General features: G+C 35.7%; 1 protein-coding gene across 2 annotated transcripts in view; it reads left to right on the top strand.

Annotated features, from left to right (window-relative positions):
- GABRB2 (gamma-aminobutyric acid type A receptor subunit beta2) overlaps window positions 1-20,933 on the top strand; it is a 260,765-nt gene that overhangs the window by 137,281 nt on the left and 102,551 nt on the right. For both annotated transcript variants that reach the window (XM_015141351.3, NM_001168328.1), the window contains exon 5: window positions 1,206-1,288. In XM_015141351.3, coding sequence (XP_014996837.1) covers window positions 1,206-1,288 — 83 coding nt within the window. The remainder of the gene's footprint in view (window positions 1-1,205; window positions 1,289-20,933) is intronic.

The raw sequence follows: 20,933 nt of genomic DNA, 5'->3' as shown, positions 1-20,933 counted from the left end.
CTGGTTTAGATTTTGTCCAAGACTTTTTAAATAAAAATGTCTAGCTAAGATCATTTCTCCCAAGCTGGAGCTATATCTTTCTTCTCTGTTCCCAACACATAGTATAGTACCCCTCACACTAGAGTAAGCTAAAGTTGATCAAATTCAACATTAATTTCTACTTTTAGTTTCCCTCAGCAGATGTAAATTTTCAAAGGGTCAACTATGTGCCAAGTACTCTGTTGGAGTTTTTACTAAAAAATGGAACTCATACCTACATTTGGTATGTTTTAAAACTTGTGTACTTTCATGATCCTATGATGCCTCATTAATCAGAAAACATACCTTGATAACTCTTTTAGAGTTTTATATATATATATATAGTTATATATAGTTATATATATTTATATATAATAATTATATATAGTTATATGTATTTATATATAATAATATATAAAACAATATATAAAACTCTAATGTATATGTTTTTTGGCTTCTAGAAGGTCAACAGAAAGATTAGTAAAAAATAATGACAGAAATATAAAGACAAATTGAAGGAACGTATTTATTTTTTCCTGATAAAATAATAAAGGTACTAAGTGTTCTAAATAAATAACTGTGCCATCCCATAGGAGTATACTGTCTAGGGGATCATGAAAACATCAGATTACTCAGGACGGAAATCAGGTATAGATAAAATACTGAAATCAGATATAGATAAAAGGCTGATGTGTGTTATATTAAAGCACTGGCAAAATACTATGTTATGTATAGAAGGGTGAAAAATGATGGACCAAAACTAAGATTGATAGATTACGTTTTTCTGATCTTGAGGAAAGGAGGAGAAAATAAATGTGATAGAAATGGGAATATTCTTTGCCCACATTCTCAGTCAGCAGTGATGCTTGTAAAATAGAGTTTTGGCACCACTCCACCTCTACCCAACACACTCTTGGGGCATGAGAAGTGCCTTTTGAAGAAACTCTCTCAGATTATTTTGATACAAGTAGATAATGGACCATACTTTGGGAAATACGGATTTAGTCCAGTCTCTATCTTCTGAATCAGTGTGAGATTCATAAAGAAATATGGTTATTAAAGTTGCATCAGTCATTTTCATTAATACTAAGGCTAAGTCACAGTCTCTTCTTTGATACTTAGATTTAAATTCCCAGCTCCAGCCTTAGACCTACTAACAACACTCATCATTGCTATTTATCTTCTAGAATCACAACCACAGCTGCCTGCATGATGGACCTAAGGAGGTACCCACTGGATGAACAAAACTGCACCTTGGAAATTGAGAGCTGTAAGTCGTTCTGAGAATCCAGCTAGACTGGACTCTGCTTTCAGGTTCTTTTGCAGAGGACTCCGGTGCTGGCTCATGTCCAGACCACAGGCCCTGAGCTAGGGCTAGGATCTGCCAGCTCACTAAATTTGGTTGAGGGAGGCATTGACAGCATCTTTTCTCAGTTATGCTGCCACCCTCTTAGTCTCATCCCTAAATCTTCGGGAGAGATATTTAGGGACGAAATAATCTGACAATAAAAGGAATATGCTAACAGCCGGGAAGGGGACCAATGGCTATTTCAGGCATTTAAAATATGGAATTGGTGCAAACAGTTACAACAGGCTTTGGAAAATAGGTGGAGGTGGCAGAATGTCACAAGTTGTCCTGTCTTTGTCTCTCATAAACTTTCTATCTTTGTAATTGCAAAATAAATGTGGTCTTTCAGATTAGTTAAAACATTCATAGAGTAAGGTTTTATAGAATGTTTTCTGTTGTTATTTCAAGGGACTATTTTCAGTCTCTAAAGTATATTTTTTGCTGAAGGCCATCTGATGAGCAAGATTGTGAGTGTGTGTGTGTGTGTGTGTGTATGTGAATTCTGTTTACTGTGCTGACCTGTTTTGCAATGTGCTTGCCTTTCTAGGCCATGATTTTAGCTTCCACATTGATGATTCAGTCAGCTGCCCTATTGGGTGGGCTAAAATGGTGATTTTATAACACATCTCCATTTCGGAGGTCACACAGGGAGATGGTTTGAGGTAGAAGAACATTTTGAGTCTCTGTCACTTCTTTGCAATGTTTCCATACTTTATCCCACGAAATCTTTATCCCACTAAATAATTGGAAGCTGACAATTTTATATCCAGAATTCTAAATAATGAGTAACCGGACTGCTGTGAGGGTACTCTTAGCCTTTGTGAGGAGTTTTAGCTCTGGCAAGTAGCATGACTAAATCATTGCTCTGAGCAGAAATATGGCATTTATGACACATTGTGGATATTTTTGCTCGATTTAAAAGATAGCTTCCAGGGTAATTAAATTACATGTATTTTTGAAGAAACTGATTGCATACTTGTATTTCAAATCATCATTATTTTCAAATTATATTTTTGCCTTATAGAACTAGTTAATGAAATTGGTCCATAGGATTTCAATGATTAACTTTATGTAAATATTTTTAGGATAGCATTGCATGTTGCATTTTCTAAACTTATGGCTACAATTTAGAAAGCATAATAATGTTCTACAAAGTTCAAATTCTTTTGTAATTTCACATTGTTGATATAAGAATATGCTGAAATAAGCACATTGCTATGTACCACTCGTGAATTTCTGTGGTGAAAGCATGTTTTGTTCCAATTTTGGTATATGTGCTGTCAGAGACAGCATAAGAGCATTTTTTTGCGGGAAAATTATTCTGGGATATCAAATAATCATAGTTTAGGTAGGTGAAGGACTTTCGTGGATATTATTTCATTTGAGCCTTCTACAACCCTCTCAGATAAGTAAACAAGGCCTCTTTATTTTAAAGAATGGATGCCTAAGGATGCAGGCAACACCTAAGAGTTTTCTGTTATTAAATTACAATTTTGACTCTAATATTTAAAAATTACCATGATGATTCTTTAGGCTTTACATATCTCACTTCATTTCACAATCACCTTGTTAAGTAAGGTCGATATTAATATGTCTGTCTTTACAACCATAGGGAGTCAAAATCAAGGAGGTGAGGTGATTTGTCTAAGATCATTCAGCCACTTAGTGGTCCAGTGGCTCTGTGCTGATTTGAAAGATAGCTGACTTGCTTAGAAAAGACACTGATTTTGGAGAGACCAGATTAACAGACCCTTCTTCTAAAACCGCTTAATCTAAAAAGTAGAAAATAAGCTGGCCTTATGGAAAATTTGGGCTTATTCATATTTAGACTGTTAGCAAATCATTGCTACAGAGAATTAGATATGGTGTTATATTAATGATATACATGATATCCAGGCTTTATTGTTGTAAACAGGTTGTTTACTAACTAAACGTATTGAAATGAATTTAGGATCCCATTCTTTAAACCACTAGTTCTCTGGGCATTCATTCATTCTCTTTCTCTTTCTCACATCCTTCTTCCTCTCTCATCTTGCCCATTCCATCTCTCCCCTCGTCTCTCTTTTTGTCTTTCTCTCTGTCCTTCTCCCTCCCCCTTCCCTCTGTTTTTCCCTCCCTTCTTTCTCTGCTTTTCTCTTTTCCTCCCTCCCTCTGGCAAATGAAAATTAACCTAACTGTGGCATTACTAAATTATTAATACCTTGTCAGCATATCAACAGTCAGTATATTGGATCAGTTCAGGAGAGGATAACATAGGCTGACTCTTGGCAGCTTGGAGTCAGGGGACATTAGGATTGAGCTAATGGTTCATTCATTCATTCACTCAGGAATGTATTTGTTCATTAAATTTTTATTGAATGCTAACCTTTTACCAGGTATCGTAATAAGCGCTGAAGATCTAATAGTGAATAGCAATATACAATATCCCTGGCCTCCTTTATTAAAGTGAGGGAGATAGATATATAGGTTGTGTATCCCAAATCTGACATGCTTTAGACAAGAAATGTTTTGAATTTCAGATTGTTTCAGATTTTAGAATATTTGCAATATATTTGTAAGTAGTATATTACATACTTAGCAGTTGAGCCTCCCTAATCCAAAATCTGAAGTGCTCCAGTGAGCATTTTATTTGAGTGTCATGCCAGCACTCAAATTGATTTGGATTTTGGAGCCTTTCATATTTCAGATTTTTGGGTTAAGGATACTCAATGTCTAATTTAAGTCAATACATGTATGAATATAAAATTGCATTACTAAAATTGCTGCCAAGATGAAGTACTTAGTTCTATACATCTTTAAAAAAGGCTGTTTAAAACAAGCCTTGAAATAAAGTACTGAGGGCTCTAAAAGGTTAATATGGACCACACCAACTTCATGACTTTTCTTAAATATAGAGGGATGGAGGATGTTTCATAGAATTCATGAGATTTGTAGAATTAGATGTGTCTTGATAATATTTATCACTATGAAGGCCATGAAACTTAACTGCTAAAATTGAAAGGAGAAATCCATTCCTAGGCATTTCCAATTCTGTCTCCTAAAGCTACCTTTGACCTACATGTTCCTGTTACCTGTGTGGTCAGAGGAAACTCTACAATATTTTGTCTACATAGCATGCATTATGCTTCTGTCTCTCTCTGAAACTTTCAGTACAGGTTGGGAAAGGGACACTGGAATACTGCCTCTTTTTCTAGGGAAGTGTCACCCAAAAAGCACCAAACAACAACAAAGTTATACCCAAGCCTACATAAACAAAATTCTTTTGAATGCACTTGCTGTTTAGGAATGAGTTCTGGTACAGAAATAGTGACTCTCCCCAGGTGTGCCAATGCTTTTGGAATCTGATGCTGCCAAGTATAATTTAGAACTGTTAGTACAAATCAAAGATTTCTCTCTTTAAAAAAAATAAGTTTTAATCACATTGTCAGGAAGACATTGAAAGTCATTACACTGTGAGGCCACTTAATATGTTCCATCCAGATATAAAAAATAGTGAAAAGGAGGTGGTGGAAGTATTATATCTCTTTGAAATGGGAATAGTCAGGGGGATATTCAGCTGTGTTCTGTGCCAGCTCAACTACACAATACCAATGTCAACTATGTGGCCTCATTATGCCCCCCTCTTCCCTCCCTCAGGAGAAAAGCTGCCTTATCTAGTCTTCACTCTGGTTCCAGGTTTTCCACTTAGGGCATGTGAACTGCTTGTCTGAAAAGGAATAAGGAATTCTCTAAACTAAACCCATTGATAAGCTGCTCAGATTACTAAAAATCCAAAGGATAATTCTTTGTTCATTCATTATGTGTTTTTGTCTCATCTTATCTCTGAGTGAATTGGACTGGCCAGTGTCAGTGTTGCAGAGAAGACGTTTAGTGTTCTCATTTTCAACAATGTGGATTTTCAGTCACTCTCAGCCATAGTGGGATCTACAAAGAACTAGAAGACATAAAACTTTCTCAGCAGCTCTTTCACAGGCACCTTCACAGGGATACACAAAGTGTTTACTGAAACAGCCCATCAGGCATCTCCTTTTAAGATTTAGATAAAGAAAAAAGTTCTACACACTTTGTGACAGCATCAGAAACCAATTGTTGCTGGCCTCTCAGAGTCGCTGATTAAGTCGCTGCCAAAGTCACTCACTTAGTGGACCCTCTTTCTTCAGGGGTAAAATGGAAATAATAATACCTAACATAGGAGATTGTTATGAAGCTCACATGAAGTCCTTTAGACAAAGAATCTAACACATTGCTTTGGTCCATGGTAGACATCTAATAAATAGTGACTTCAGTAATTAATAATAACTATTACTATAATAATCCCAGCTTTGGTTGTTATATTTTAAAAGTCCCATACTGCCATGGATTGCACTAATTATGAGACTAGGAAGTCTAGCCGAGGAGACCCAGAGCCCAGCATCACCCTTCTAAACCTTCGTAGATTTTATTCTGGCCCTTGCTTTGACATTCCAAGTCTGTCTCATTTTCTGTAGTGCTATCTACTTCCTCATAGAATGTGTCAGCCAGCTGTGCCTACATTATAAGATGCAAATTAATTTGTTTTATTTTGACTGTAGGGAAAGAATTAATAGCTAGCTTCAAAATCCAAAGACGGATATTTAAAAACATTTTGACCTCTGGATTTGGATTAAGTGAAAGAACAGTTCATTTATAAATATAATCCCTTCATGGTTTTATTAACATTTCAATTGGCCAAAGAAGGCAATCAAACCTGGTGGTCATCTAAAGCCTATTTGATTGATATAGCAAAAGGTACTTGTGAGTGTGTGAGAGTGTTTTTGTATAAGCATCTCTTCTTCTTAGAGTATGCACCATGCTTTAGGAAGGCAGAAGACAGAAATGTGCCTGTTGTGTTACTGATTTCCAATTTGTGTACTATATAAAGATAACATGTTGTTGGCTCATTGATGGAATAAAGGCTGTGTTTTCTTTATTCAACAATTTTATTCTAAATCATCCTTGTCAAAGAGGTCAGTATAGATTGATACATTGAAGCATTTGAGATATTGCATCCAAATTTACTATAGCAATGAGTTAATATATTCTGTATTGGGTTATGCTATATATTCACTAATATTTCAGTAAACATAAATACGGTATTTTTAATAATTTAAAAAATGAAAAGTGCATTATGTTTCTCCACCCCCGAGTAAACATCGATAGCACCTTAGAGTATAACAGTAGTCTCAAAACATCTGTAACAGAGGAAGTAGTGAGCTGGTGGGGCTCTTTGAAAATGTGGTATAGTGAATAAGAGGGTATTGTTTGAATAGAGATAGACTTGTCTAGTATGGTTTCCTCAAGCTAACTAAACAGGTCACTTAGCTTCTTCGAGCTGCAGTTTCTCATTTGTACGATATTGTGACCCTTAAAGGTAGTAAGATAATCAAGATAGAGATCTTTGCGCAAGGCTTGGTACTGATATTTCCATAAGTAGCAGCTGTTATCATTATAGCATCATTATTATCATTATCAAATTACTGCTGGAATACTGTGCTCAGTTAGAGTTACATTTTAAGAGGGATATTTAGCAAGGAGAACAACCAAAATATGAATGATATATAAACCATGGAGTCTGGAAAGCCAGTAGAAGGAACTGGAGTGATGGAGGGAACATTTACCCTGAGGAAGGAACACTTAGGCTAGGAAGGATGGCAGTGGTTGAACAGGATAGCTATTTTCAAATAAATGCAGAATTTCCTCTTAAGGAAAGAGAGTAGACTCTGTGTACCCTAAAGACAAAATTAACTAATGGTAAAAGATGCCAAAAGGCAATTTTCAGCTGAAAGTTAAAAAAAGAAAAGTTCATAGCAGTTACAGCTGGTGAAAAATCAGATGGGCTGCCGTATTCTGTAAAGTCATTTTCTGGGAGTAAAGGAATTCTTTCACTGAGCAAGCGATGGGATTACATTGTCTCTAAGTAGCTGTAGGTTAGGGGTTACTTGGCACAAGCAAAAATATATAGGACTTCAGTTAAAGGACAACTAGGCAAGCCCTGGTTTATGTGAGGATGCAGATCCCATATGCATATACCTCTGAGAGCAATGCTATTTAGGAAAAGATGAAAATCACATCCCTGCTAAAATTTAAAGTAGAACAACCTATGTGTTTTGCTGTTGGTCTGTTGTTGTTTCGCTAGCAATCTTTCTTCTCTCAGATTTTCCTCATAGGAATATATCTCACACTTGTGCCTATGAGGAATAAGGCTAAAACCCTAATATTTTTCTCTCTTTCTGAATAATCTAAACCTTCTTGAATATTTTGATCTTCTTAAGGCTCAACAGAAGAGAAGGTATATGTGCATGTGTCTGTGCATGTATGTGTGTGAAATGAGGGTGTAAAGTGGAGGTGTCACATAATGAAACTAATAAATATTTTAGGTGATCCTTGAGTTATTTTAAATTAGAAAAATACTCCTGTAAAACTCCAGTGAGGCTTCATTGTAATTATTTATTGAGAAAAAAGCAAAGAGCATTGCAAATGCCCCATGGTGTCACTGCATACAAATTTAATTTGCATCACTGTTCTATTTTGATATTTTCTTGAATTGTGTCCAGTGTTGTGGAAGTGAGGGATTTATATTCCATTCTCGCTGTGTGAAGATACTTTGTTGGAATGTGATCTTGGTTTAACAATTGATCCCCCATGACCATAGACAAGTGCTTGGATATGCATGTTGAACCTCTGGCATTTCCTATGGATATTTCTGACCTTGACGTATATCTGGACTCGAAGACTCTGCCTTTTCAATTTTCCATTATTAGAAAGTAAACTGGTGACTTGGGTATAAAGGGTATGTCTTAATATTGAATAACACAAGGAAACGCTTTCCATCTAAAGGGTTCTTTCCCCTAGTAAAGAGAAACCTTATTTGTTTAATGTCCTCTTTTAATGTCTCTGTTTTCTCCCTCTGAGGTTTGCACTAAATAGATCGTTGGTCTCTTGCATAAATGTGCCATGGATCTGAACTGAAACTTTTAATTCTTATCTTCCAAATTGATAATATTTATTTTATTCTAAAGATATTATTATTGGTAAATATTTTGTTTTGGCAGTCACGTTTTCAGTTTCTAAGAACTCTTCTTTATGATGTGGTTACTCATTTTCCATACTCACTTGTTCTCATGGAATGTCCTTTTGGTTTTAAACATCAAAATTTAAATTATTTTACAAGTTTTCTGCTCTGTTCCTCTTTCTTTCTCTGACGATGTATGTTGGCTTATCTTGGTCTTTCTTTTTTCATGCTGATGATTTTCTTCAGATGTCTGCTAATCTTGGAATTCAGTTCATGTTTGTAAATAAAAGACTAATCTGACCAGATCAAGTCTCTCATATGGGTTTTTAAAACCTATATGCATTTCCTCAGCACTTTTACATGATGGTTTCCATAGTCAGCCTCTTTGCTGAAGAGGATGGTACAGGAGGAGATCTGGCCATGCTCACCAGTCTCCCTCTTTGAGAGAGTGTGCTAGGACCTTTCACAGATAACCACGACTTTCATCTGGGCCTCCTGCACTTCAGATTATTTCACTCTCACTCCTAGGAGGAAATGGGTTTCCTTTTTTTCCCTCTATTTATAGAAGTGCCCAGAGCTATCTGAAACTCTGTCCTGATTCTCTTCAGTCCAATATCTAAATTAGGAACTAGGCAGCCCCCACTTTGTTTAAGGGGCTTTCTTACGTTGTAATCTTGGGTGAAATCACCACAAACAGTTGTAGGAGAGAAAGAAAACCAGTCTGGCAGATCCATGGACACGCTCTCACGTTGAACTTGCTGACTGAGTTTGGAAATTCTCTAGGGCATACGTTCTCAACCTTGCTGCATATTATAAAATCACTGGGGATTTTTTTTTTTTTAATTCAAATGATGAGGCCACACCACAGGCCTATTAAATTAGCAATTTTAGAAGTTCTTCAGGTGACTGCAGTGAACAACCAGCATTGGGAATGACTGTTCTGGAGTGTGATTCTCACATGTGAATGGGCAGGAGAATCTCCTGGAGGGCTTACTAAAACCCATCTCCAGGCTTTCTGACTCAGTGGGCCTGGGTGAGGTCTGCGAATGTGCATTTCTAACAAATTCCCAGGCCATACAGATACTGCTGGTGCAGGGACCATAGCTTGAAAGTCACTGCTCTGGACTTTAGTGGGAAGATTGGCTCTCTTCTTAGCCCTGCTTCATCCAAATCCTTTTTTAGGTTGAGGTTTCTCTTTTTTAATTTTTGAATCTACGTAACCTCATTTACATTCTAACTTTTCTAAATTTTTCAATAGTTTTGGCTGAATGATGGCATACTTTCCCATTTTGTCATGCTAGTATGGATTTATTACTGTTCCTTCCTTTTAGAATTTTTCCTGTAAGATTGGAGTAGGGCGGGAAAAGTAAATATACTGTCATAAACTGGAACTCACCTTTTTTAATACACATATTAATATTTAACTGCATATGCAATAGTTAACCTCATTTTAAAAATTTAAGAGCATTATCACATATATCTTATTTTCTGAAATATTCTTTAGAATATAATTTACAGTTCCTCCCTAGTATCTACATTTAAATGAACCATAATTTCTGTAACCAGTTACCTATTTTAGAACATAAATTATTTCTACTGTGTTGCTATTTTAAGTATTATAATTTGTATATGATTGAGGCTGTATCATCGAATACAACCATGATTTTATGTATATGAATGTATATATATGTGTATATAAACATATATTTTTGCATAATATATATAGCTATGCTATTTTGTATGGTATGTAAAATTAAATGTAAATTCAACTTAAGAAATACTAAAAATTTATTTCTCCATTTATAAAAGGCATATTTTCATGTGCTCAATAGCCACATGTAACAAGTGGCTGCCGTACTGGACAGTGGCGACAAATAGAACATTTCCATCATCTCAGGAAAGTCTGTTGAATACACTAATATATAAGATGAATGCATAGAAGTTGAATTTTCACATCATAGAGAATGTGTAATTGAAATACCCAGTTCGCACGTCATAGAGAATATACAATCGGATACTGTTCCATAGGAAATTTTCTACTTAAACCTTCAGGATGAATCTTTTATAGTATCACTTCTTTAGACTTGGTTTACATTCGTGATATTTGATAAGACTTACATGTTACATGGGCAGCATTTTTCTAATGTAAAATTAATGGGTTAAAGGAAGATATAATTGAATACTTAAGAGGCATTGCAATTATTGTACAAGGTAAGCCTTGAACAGATCTTATAGCAGTGCAGGGTATCTATTTTATAAGGTATCACTAAGGCAAATAACTATTTTCTACCCTTAAATACTATCAGTTGTAAGTTTCACTATTACATTAAGACGAATAATGAAAACCTGCCCTGGATGTGTTCATCTCTTTGTAGATATATTCTACGCATTCCTCTTTGTATGATAAAATGTAAAGGGGACCCCAAGTCCATTTAGAATTGAAATAGTTATTTTTGTATTTATAAATTATTATTTTATTATTTCTATGTGGAAAAACCAGAGAGAAACATAATTCATAATGTTATCAAATTACTATCTCCCACTCTCACAAGTGAAAACCCACCTTCTGGTTTCATTTCCCTCAAGACACCATTAGACTCTTTCTGATATAGCGTGCAAAGTGGAACAGTTAATGAAGGGTATGTGTGTACCATAATAACTGCTGGCCCAAAGGGCAGATTGTGGGTAGACTGCCTATATCATCCTGGCAGTGGTCAAGACTTTCACATGAATCAGTAGATACCTTTTGGAACCTAGAATTTTAGATACAAAGAGAGAGATGGAGGGGAAGTCTTTTAGCAGTAGACACCACCCCCTATTATGTTTTTACCCTGTAACGTTGAAAAAATCAATATAAATTCTGTGTAAAACCCGGGTAAGTTGAATCCACTGGCTTCCAATCCCTCATTTGTAACAAGCCGACTGGTAACTAAATGAGCCCAGAGCCTGAGAAAAACGCACCCCTTTGACCAGGTGGTAAGCACAGCTGTCAAGCTTAAGAATGTGTTGGCACAAGGCTCAGCTTTCAACTCAAAGAACAGCAAGGAGCAATTATAAGGATACTGATTCCCATTATGGGTTCTCAAAAGGGAAGCATTTTCTTAACGACTAAATGATTTCCAGTGTCTCTCAGGACACTGAGTGTTTGATAAGGCTTTGCTCAAAAACCCACATTGTGTCTATTTACTTTTCTGAAGGTGATGGTCACCTTCTTTTAAATTTCTAATGCTAATTTTCACCCTGCCTTCAAATTGCCCATTAGATCTAAAAAAGGCAGTTTAGGTCTTCACAACATATTGTAAATCTCTCTGTGGGCAAATTTCATAGCGGGAGGGTGGTGGGAGTGCAAACGTGTTTACTTAGTTTTCTTTTAGGCTCAGGAAAGGTGCCAACAATGCCATCATCCTGCAAAAACTCTCCTCTTGGCTGGGCTTCATTTTATACTTGATCCTAATTAGGTGAAAATGCCACATTTGCAGATTTCTTGGCATTTTCAGTGAATGCTGGAGAGCACTTTGTGAAACCTGATGTGAACATCCTCAGCCAGAGGCGTAAATACACCCACAAACCTTCCCTGAAGCATTTTCGGAAACCTCCTGTTGTTTTTGTTTGATAGTTGCAGCCCATTGAACTGCAACACCGGCTGACTTTTCTCAGATCCTAGACTTGGCTTCCTGTGTTACTGCTTGAAGATATTTTTCTTTCCATAGATTTTCAATAACGTGTGCTAGTTTTTGCAAATCAAATACCTCTTTCTTCATGGTAGCCTCCAGAGTCTATCATCTACCCCTGCTCACACCTCCACTGCCACCAGCCCCATGAAAATTACATTGTCACCATCACCATCAGTAGTAACTACTCTGTATTTAATGATTGCTATGTGCCAGATCTTGTGCTGTGTACTTACAAACAAGATCTCACCCAACCCTCTTATGGGGCAGCTACTTACATTATCTCCTCTTTACAGATGAGGACATGGGGTCTTGGAGAAGTTGTGTAACTTACATAAGGCCGCCCATGTTAGCAAGTGAATGTATTGATTAAGGTTTAGTTGAAGAAAATTGAATCCAATAAAGCTAGTTTCAACAGAATGGGATTATATGGGTTAAGGAATTATTGGGTGGAATGAAGAAAGAGATGTGAGGCTGTGTGCTTTTAGAGATGACTTCCAAAATTACAGCCCAGTCATGTATTGCCAAGGCAGCCACTATTCCTGCTGGTATATTGGGAGCACCTGCTGAATAAAGAAGTCACTGCTCTAGCTGCTAAACGGAAACCACAGTGCTTCTCATGTAGTCTGTATTAGCACAGCAGATGATCTGTGCCATACTTTTCTCTCCATTCAATGCAGTCCTGAATTCAAGTACCCCACAAGTACATCTGACTGGCAGAGTCTGGATCACGTTTAGAACCATAGAAAACAGTGATCCTGGGAAGTGTAGCTTGTGGTAAGTCAGAACCCAGTATCAAGCAGAGTGGCTAAGCTGGGATTTAAACTGAGGTCATTCTGATTTTAGAACCCATGTCTTTAATCACTGTATATATTGTTTCCTTGTTTACGCATCTAACCTATGATTAACGCATTCCTCTTTGTATGATAATTTCATCAAATCCTACCTACTGAAGTGTATGCTTTCAGTGGACGTTTCTTTGCCTGGCCCATACCCAAACACTGTATGTGTAGAATTCCTTACTTTATGAGACAGACCCACCTCCATAACAGTAGTTTAAAAAGTCAGAGAATCATCTTCCCAGCCTCCCTTAAAACTAGAAGGTAGGTGCAAAACCAAGGCACCGCCAATCACATAACTTTGAGTTGGAAATGGGTGGCAAAAAATAAAACAGTGAAGAGATCGATACCATCCTGGCCAAAGTAGTGAAACCCCGTCTTTACTAGAAATACAAAAATTAGCTGGACATGGTGGTGCACGCCTGTAGTTCCAGCTACTCGGGAGGCTGAGGCAGGAGAATCGCTTGAACCCAGGAGGCAGAAGTTGCAGTGAGCCGAGATCACGCCACTGAACTCCAGCCTGGCAACAGAGCGAGACTGTCTCAAAACAAAAGAAAACAAAACAAACCAAAAAACCCCAAAAAACCAGACAAACAAACAAGAAAACAGTGTCTATGGAAAAGTCCAGCCTAAGAAGGATGGCAGCTGTGGCAGTGGATGGCAAGCAGTGTTTAGTGGCACATGCTGATGATATCTGCGGTGGAAACTGATGCTCAGTGGAGGCAGCACCGATAACTTCACAGGACCATTTCTGCCCTGTACATTTGGGCATTGTTGCTGACTGCATAGTTTCCACAGTGGATCTTCTGCCTTCTATGATCTGTTCATTGTCAGTTTAATTTAGCCAAAGTCAGTTTTTGTTGTTTGCAACTAAGTACTTTGACTGCTATGCTTATCGAAGGAAGGGTTATGTCCTGTATTATCTTTTATCTCTTGTTCTGCTTTGTACATGACAGGCAGTCAGGAAATTTATCAATTTAACTAATTTCACTTAAGTTTACTCTAGATATAGGTCCTCTCAAGAGAAAATACAAAATAGTGAAATTAGGAATCCCCTAATATACATATGACCCTCTGCTGGAATTTATAACCCTTCCTGGCCACAAACCATTTGATAAGTGATTTCTGGCTACTTAAATAAATATATTAGGTACTTTATGTAAATTATCCTATGGCCATATTTATTTATCTGTCTCTATCTATCTATCTATCTATCTATCTATCTATCTATCTATCTGTCTGTCTATCTATCATCTATCTACCTCTGGCTATCAATTATTGAAAACTTACTGTGTACTAAATGCCTTATGTTCATTTTCTCATTGTGGTGTATTTACCATATGAGAATAAAATGGGCACAAAGAGATTAAGTAAGGTCACACAGCTAGTGAGATATCAAGTCAGGATTCAGTCCCAGACAGTCTATCCTCAGGTGTCATGCTCTCAATCAGCATAACACCAAGCTACAACTACATTTAAAATATACTGAGGAAAAATGATGCTTAAGTCATATGAGCACTAATGTCAGAACTGGACGTTAAGGTGTTAAACTGTTTTAATATAGGAAGTGATTCTTGTGTTCCTTTTAGTCGTTGTTATTAAGAGAAGCGTTTATACATTGACAGAATGAGCATTTTAGTATCATAATATCCATAAATCGGTCAAGAATATTTTAGATCACTGCTACTTACTTTGTTTCTTAAATTTGTTTCTGATAAACAGGACTTTTTTAAAAAAATTATTTTTAATTAAGACACAAAGCCACTCTCATTGTTATATTAATTGATTTCACATGCCACTTTCACTACCTTTACAAATAAATATTTATTATGGCTATACATTGAGGAATTTTGTTTATACTTAAAACTCTTACATAAAGTATTATTGAGCATAAATTTAATTAAATATACTGCCAAATGGTAAAGGTTGGTGGACAGAAATGGGAAAAATCTATTACAGATGTGCTGGCCTTGAGTTGTATAATTGTGGCTACTTTGAATTATAATTATATCAAAATCATTTTAATATGTGAGAAGAAGACAGAAAGAATTCTAGATTACTTATAGATGCAGAAAAGTTATTTGACTGTGTCTTTCTAATTCCACTGTTTTCTTATCAGCTCTTTAAGTGAAGGTCATGCTAATGGGATACAATTTTTTGATTGTGAAGATACATTGAAAAAATGTACTTTAAGGTTTAACAAAAAGGCTCTTTTAAGTTTTGAAGAAATATCTTCAATGTAAGATGAGCAATAGCTACTATTTGGAATGTCATTTTGTGCTACACATTGTAGGTGAGCTCTTTACATTTATCATCTCATTTAATCTTCACAGCAGCCCCTTGGGCAGGCATAATGTCATTCCTATTTTACAGATGAGGAAACCGAGGGTTAAAGAATTTAAAACTCACATTTGGACATGTTGAGATTGAAATTAATTTACTCCCGAAAGTCTAGTTACAATCTGATATTGTGTTAAGCTATTTTTTATAACTTTATTAAGATGTAATTGACAAATAAAATTGAGTATATTTACTATGTACAATGTGATATTTTGATATGTGAATACTTTGTGAAATGACTACCACAAACACAGAGTTTGATAATTCAACTATGCTGGTGATACTTTTCGTTTAGTTAATAAAAACAGTATAGGCTCAAAAAACGGCATCCTGTAGTTGATAATTAATTTAACATATACTTACTGATACTTTACTAGGCTTGGAAAACCGTGGAAAGAATTCAGAGAAAATATGTAAAAAGACTCTTTCAAAAGCCAAAGAAGGGATTCGTTATTAACAAAAGTGGGTTTGTTATTCTCATTTTAACAACCTTTCTCTTCTGGGAAACCACAGATGAGGAAAATGCTGCATCCGTTTTTCCAGAAAGAAAAAGACAAATGATCTGCCCAATTCTCCATTGCCAAATAGGAGGTGAATGACTGTCCCGAAGCCAGGAGAAATCTTCAGTCCCTCTAATCACAGCACTCTAACATAGTGAAGTCCAAGCAGGCCATGACCTAACTCCTCCCTGCGAGGAATAGATGGGGTTTACTTGGGCTCAGTATGTTTTCCACTTCCTGATGGAGCTGTTATTTTTCTAGGCCTGGTTTCTGGTATTTTAAGCTTTTTGGTTAGCTATTGTATGCAGCTATAAGAGCCCAAAATATCGGAACAATTTGTGAAGCACAATATGCCACATAGAAGACAATTGTCTAAAACTTCCACTCAAAGAAAGTAAGTTTTTCTCTCTTTTTTTGGCTATGGAATGGAGGAAGAGAGGATCAGAAAATAGAAACTTCTCCTTGACATTATTTCCTGGCCCTTCCACTTAAAGTCTTAATCACAGATTCTCCAAAGATCATGTACTTATTGTATTCTTGCAAATCACATTGAGTTGGAGAGAATTACCTTTTGATGACTGCAAGGTAGAAGGCATACAGGCTGGAGTGGGCAGTCTTGGCTCTTCAGCCCAATCATCCTTTAAGATCCAGAGACGGAAGTCATTGTACCAGAAACAAATTTTTTTGAATGGCCTAAAGGATTTTTTTACTTGCTCTTCTCTTTGCCTACAGCATATTTTCTTCCCTTCTTTGCTTAGCTAACTCCTACACACATTCAAATCTAAAATCAGATTTTATTTCTTAGCAAAGCCTTTCTTAATTTCCCTCTCTCAAAGTACCTGTAACGTTTCTTCATAGGAGTTTGCACAATTCCAATACTTATATGTGTTATTTCATAATAAATGTCTGCCTTTTTTTCCTGACTGTGAGCTCCATTGGGTGAGTATGATGATTATTTTCTTAATCATTGTGCCCAAAGTGTTGAGGGCAAAGCATTGTAAATCTCAGAACTATTTGTTGAATAATGAATGGATAGATGAATAGTTGGATGAATAAGGAATAGACAGTCACAATCATGTTTGTTAATCATTTGCTATCTTCAAGGAGCCCCCTTTCCTTTTTGCCTTCAAACTCAGGTCATCACTAGCTCTTCAAACTATGGAAAGATAAAAGGGGAAAAATGGGACTATTGTGTTTTATAAGGCTAGAAACTCTCAGAATATAAAGTATATCCATCTCTTCATAAAAAAATTGCGCTCCAGCTATCAGCTGGCATCCTTCCCAATCTAACCAAAGATGAAGGATAAGTAGCCCCTTCAGTGAATGATCGTATCTTTTCTTGTTCATTGTGCTAATATGGTGGGTTATATTATTTGATTTCTAATGATAAACCTATCGCAACCTTGCATTCCTAGGATAAATATTACTTAACCATAATAGATTGTCGTTTTACATGAAGTTAGATGTGATATTCTAATATTTTGTTGAAGATTTTTGCATCATGAAGGATATTGGATTGTAATTCCTATTTTTTTTTTGGAAATGCCCTTGTTAGGACTGATATTAGAGTTATGTTGGCCTCAAAATATGAGTGGGGATAGTGATCCATCTTCCTTCTCTATTTTCTGAAAATTTGTAAACTTGGCATTTTCTTCCCTTTTTGAATGTTTGATAGATTTCCAACTAAAGTCATCTGGACCTGAAGTTTTCTTTTGAGTAAGTTCTGGACAAATCCAGTATCTTTAACAGATATGGACTTTAAACAGATCAGACTTTCTGTTTCTTCATGTGTCATATTTAGTTCAGTACATTTTAGTTCCCAATAATTTTTTTCCATTTATTCTAAGATGTTGGAATTTGCCATAAAGTTATTCACAGTATTCACCTATTATTCTTTTAATGTCTGTAGTGTCTGAGGCAATAATCCCCTTTCTTTCTTAATATGGTGATTTGTATTCTCTTTATCATTGATCAGTTTTGCTAGATATTTGTCAATTTTGTTTGTATTTTCCAAGAATCATCTTCTGACTCTGTTAGTTTTCTCTATTTTCTCAGTATTTTTTATTTCATTGATTACCCCTCTTTATTAGTTTCTTCCTACACTTCCTTTGTATTTATTTTGCTCATTTTCTAGATTTTTTTAAGATGATACTTTGAGCCACCGATTTGAAATCTTGCTTGAATTCTACTATAAGGGCTTAAAGAAACACGTTTCCCTCTTATATACCCTGCTTTATTTGCTTTCCCAAATGTTAATGTATTTTCATGCTGTTTTAAAAATATTTTCCAGTTGGTTTAGTGATTTCATTTTTGTCTTATAATTTATTTGGAATTGTATTGTTTTACTTGCAGTTAGTTGGTGTTTTCCTATATATAGTATTCTTAATAATTTTTAACTCAATACTTTTGTAGTTTGTTTGATAGTTTCTATCCTTTTAAAATTTATGGAGAATTGTCCATCTTGGGTAAATATATCATGCATTAAAAGTGTGTATTGTGCAGTTGAAGGTTATTAATACTGTTCTAAATGTGACAATTAGATCAAAATGGTTAATGTGGTTGTTCATACTTTCTGTTTATATTAGCTTATTTTCTAGCTCTATCAAATGCTGAGAGAAGTATAAAAATTCCTACTATGTTTTTGTAATTTATATTTCCTTTGATTCTGTAAATGTTTGCTTTATTTATCTTAAGATCATTATTTGTGGCGTATACACTGAGAATTATTAGGTCTTCCTGATGAATTTTCTCATTTATCATAATGAAATGTCCTTTTTTATTTCTGGCAATATTCTTAGTCTCAAAGTGCATTTTATAGGATATTAAAATAACCTTTCTGACGTTATCCACACTTTTCACATAATGAATATTTTTATCTTTGTTTATTTTGATTTTATCTGTATCTTTGTATTTAAAGTGGTTCTTTCAGGCCTCACATAGTAGAGTCTTGCTTTTTATATGCTTTGAGGATTCCTCCTGCTTTTTAGTTGGATGAGAATGTTAAGACCATAGTTGGCAAACTATGAGTCATAAGCCAAATCCAGCCCATGGCCTTTTTGTACTGCCCACATTTTAAAAATGGGTGTATGGCTTTTTTTTTCTTCTCTTTTTTTTTTTTTTTGTTTTACATTTTTGAAGAGTTATTAAAAGGAGTATAGAGAGAAATCTTATACCTTAGCAGTTCCTTTTGACTCCATCACCCTTTCCTTCACTGTATACACTATTAATGCAACTTGATTGTTATACTTATTTCTGGGAAATCAGATATCCTGTGATTTCAAATGGAAATTTCGGTCAAATTTTCAACCAGATACCGTTCATGTTATTTTATTAAAAAAAAAAAAAAAGATCTCTGTAAGAAATTTAATCTTGTTTACTTTGGTCCTTTTGGCAGTCATTTATGCATCCCAATTAAAAGAATTTCCTCCCAGAATTGTACTGTTAACACATTTTATAACCATATTACATACATTTTATCTGAATTGTGAATAAAACGTTTGAATAATATACTAGAATAACGCACTCTGTCACATAAATGTCAACCCATTAATACATTTTTTATGAATTTACTTAACTAGCTGTAGATTTACTTAACTCTCTAATTTAGCTTTCATTTCACCTGCTAATCAAAATGATTATCCATAGACATTCAAAAACAGCTGTTTCTATAAGTGAAACATGAACTATGAATAGCTAATATCTCTTAAACACTTTGTATGTGCCAGTCAGTTTTTTGAATTGCTTAAATGAAGTAGTTAATTTAATCCTGTAAAGTACTATCAGTAATCACATTTCCAGATTTGGAAAGTGAAGCATAGAGAAGTTAAACAACATGCCCAAGGTTACACAGAGTGGTGGAGTCCGAATTTGGTCCCAGGCTGTTTGCTCCCAAAGCCTGAGTCATTAACAACCTCTCTTGCACCATTTTGTTACTGAAGGAACATTGATTTGGGATCATGAGACTTGAGTCTGAGCCACTGACAAGTACCAGATTTCAATTAAGTTCTTCAAAGAATGGAGGCGTTATACCAGAAAGTCATTAGGTATTCTTTAGCTCAAAATATTATGATTATTTTTGTTTACTTACCTATTTGATCATTTCCATATGAAGAAGAGGCAAGGATAATAGTAAATACTATCACATAGTGCTTCTGTCAAGGTCCTAGATAAACATTTTGTGCCTTACAGGAATGAGTTTTGGGCACAGCTCTGTCTTCCCTTAGAATTAGATTTTAGCAGCGTTGACTCCATGGGCATGAGACCTGGAACACAGGGGCCATGATGAGAAGGGGCCTGGAACACAGGGGCCATGATGAGAAGGGGCTCACATCAATACTCTGCTGTCATGGTTCTGAAATTCCTAATAACGTATGAGCAAGGGACTGCATATTTTAATTATGCACCCACAAAATCTGTCACCAATCCTGCTGTCAATTTTTCTGCTGTAGTCTTGAGGTGCTGCACAGATAGCAGAAGGCTTAGGCGTATGTTACAGGGCTAGAAAATGCTCCCTGGTACATAATAGCAGTCAGTCCCTTCTTAGAGTCAGTCCCTTCTTAGATCAGTGAATGCTGAATCTCCTGGTTTGGTGGTCTGTTTTCATTTCTTGCGTTTTACATTCTAGAAAAGTAGAATTTTCCATTACATCTTGTTGATATCTGCAGCCAACTTCTATGGGTCAGTACCTATTATCGTTTTAATTGGAGAAATAATGAAACGTGTTTACTTACATTTTGCATACAGAAAGAAAGATAAAGACATTTCTTAATTTGTTGTCCCCATTTTCTCTCTGGGCATGATTCCTAATGCTAATATTATATGCTCTTTTTTTGGCGATGATGTTATGTTTTCTAATCCATATGAGAATTCAGAATTTGTATTTCAAATAGAACAAGGCCTTATTCCACCGTGAAATATTTCACATCCAACTCTCATCTGCTCCCACCACCCAGGAGAACATCTCAGTGATTAAAGAAGTTAAAAGCTTAAGTTGCTTTGCAAAGAGCATAGCCTACTAACCCTCCTTTGATATCACAGCTTGTTTAAAAATCTGTCTCATTATATTGACCCACAGTTCTCACATAAAAAAGAGGGGGGCACAGTTTGCCATTTTAAAACATATGCTCCTGCTTAACAAAGCTAGTTGAAGCAAACCTGTCAAATGCCAAAGTGTAGAGTATTAAAATT

Source organism: Macaca mulatta, chromosome 6 (assembly GCF_049350105.2).
Source record: "Macaca mulatta isolate MMU2019108-1 chromosome 6, T2T-MMU8v2.0, whole genome shotgun sequence".
In the NCBI taxonomy this organism is placed as follows: Eukaryota; Metazoa; Chordata; class Mammalia; order Primates; family Cercopithecidae; genus Macaca; species Macaca mulatta.
Note: the sequence above shows the minus strand (reverse complement) of the source record. Positions and strands in the feature narration are given on the sequence as shown.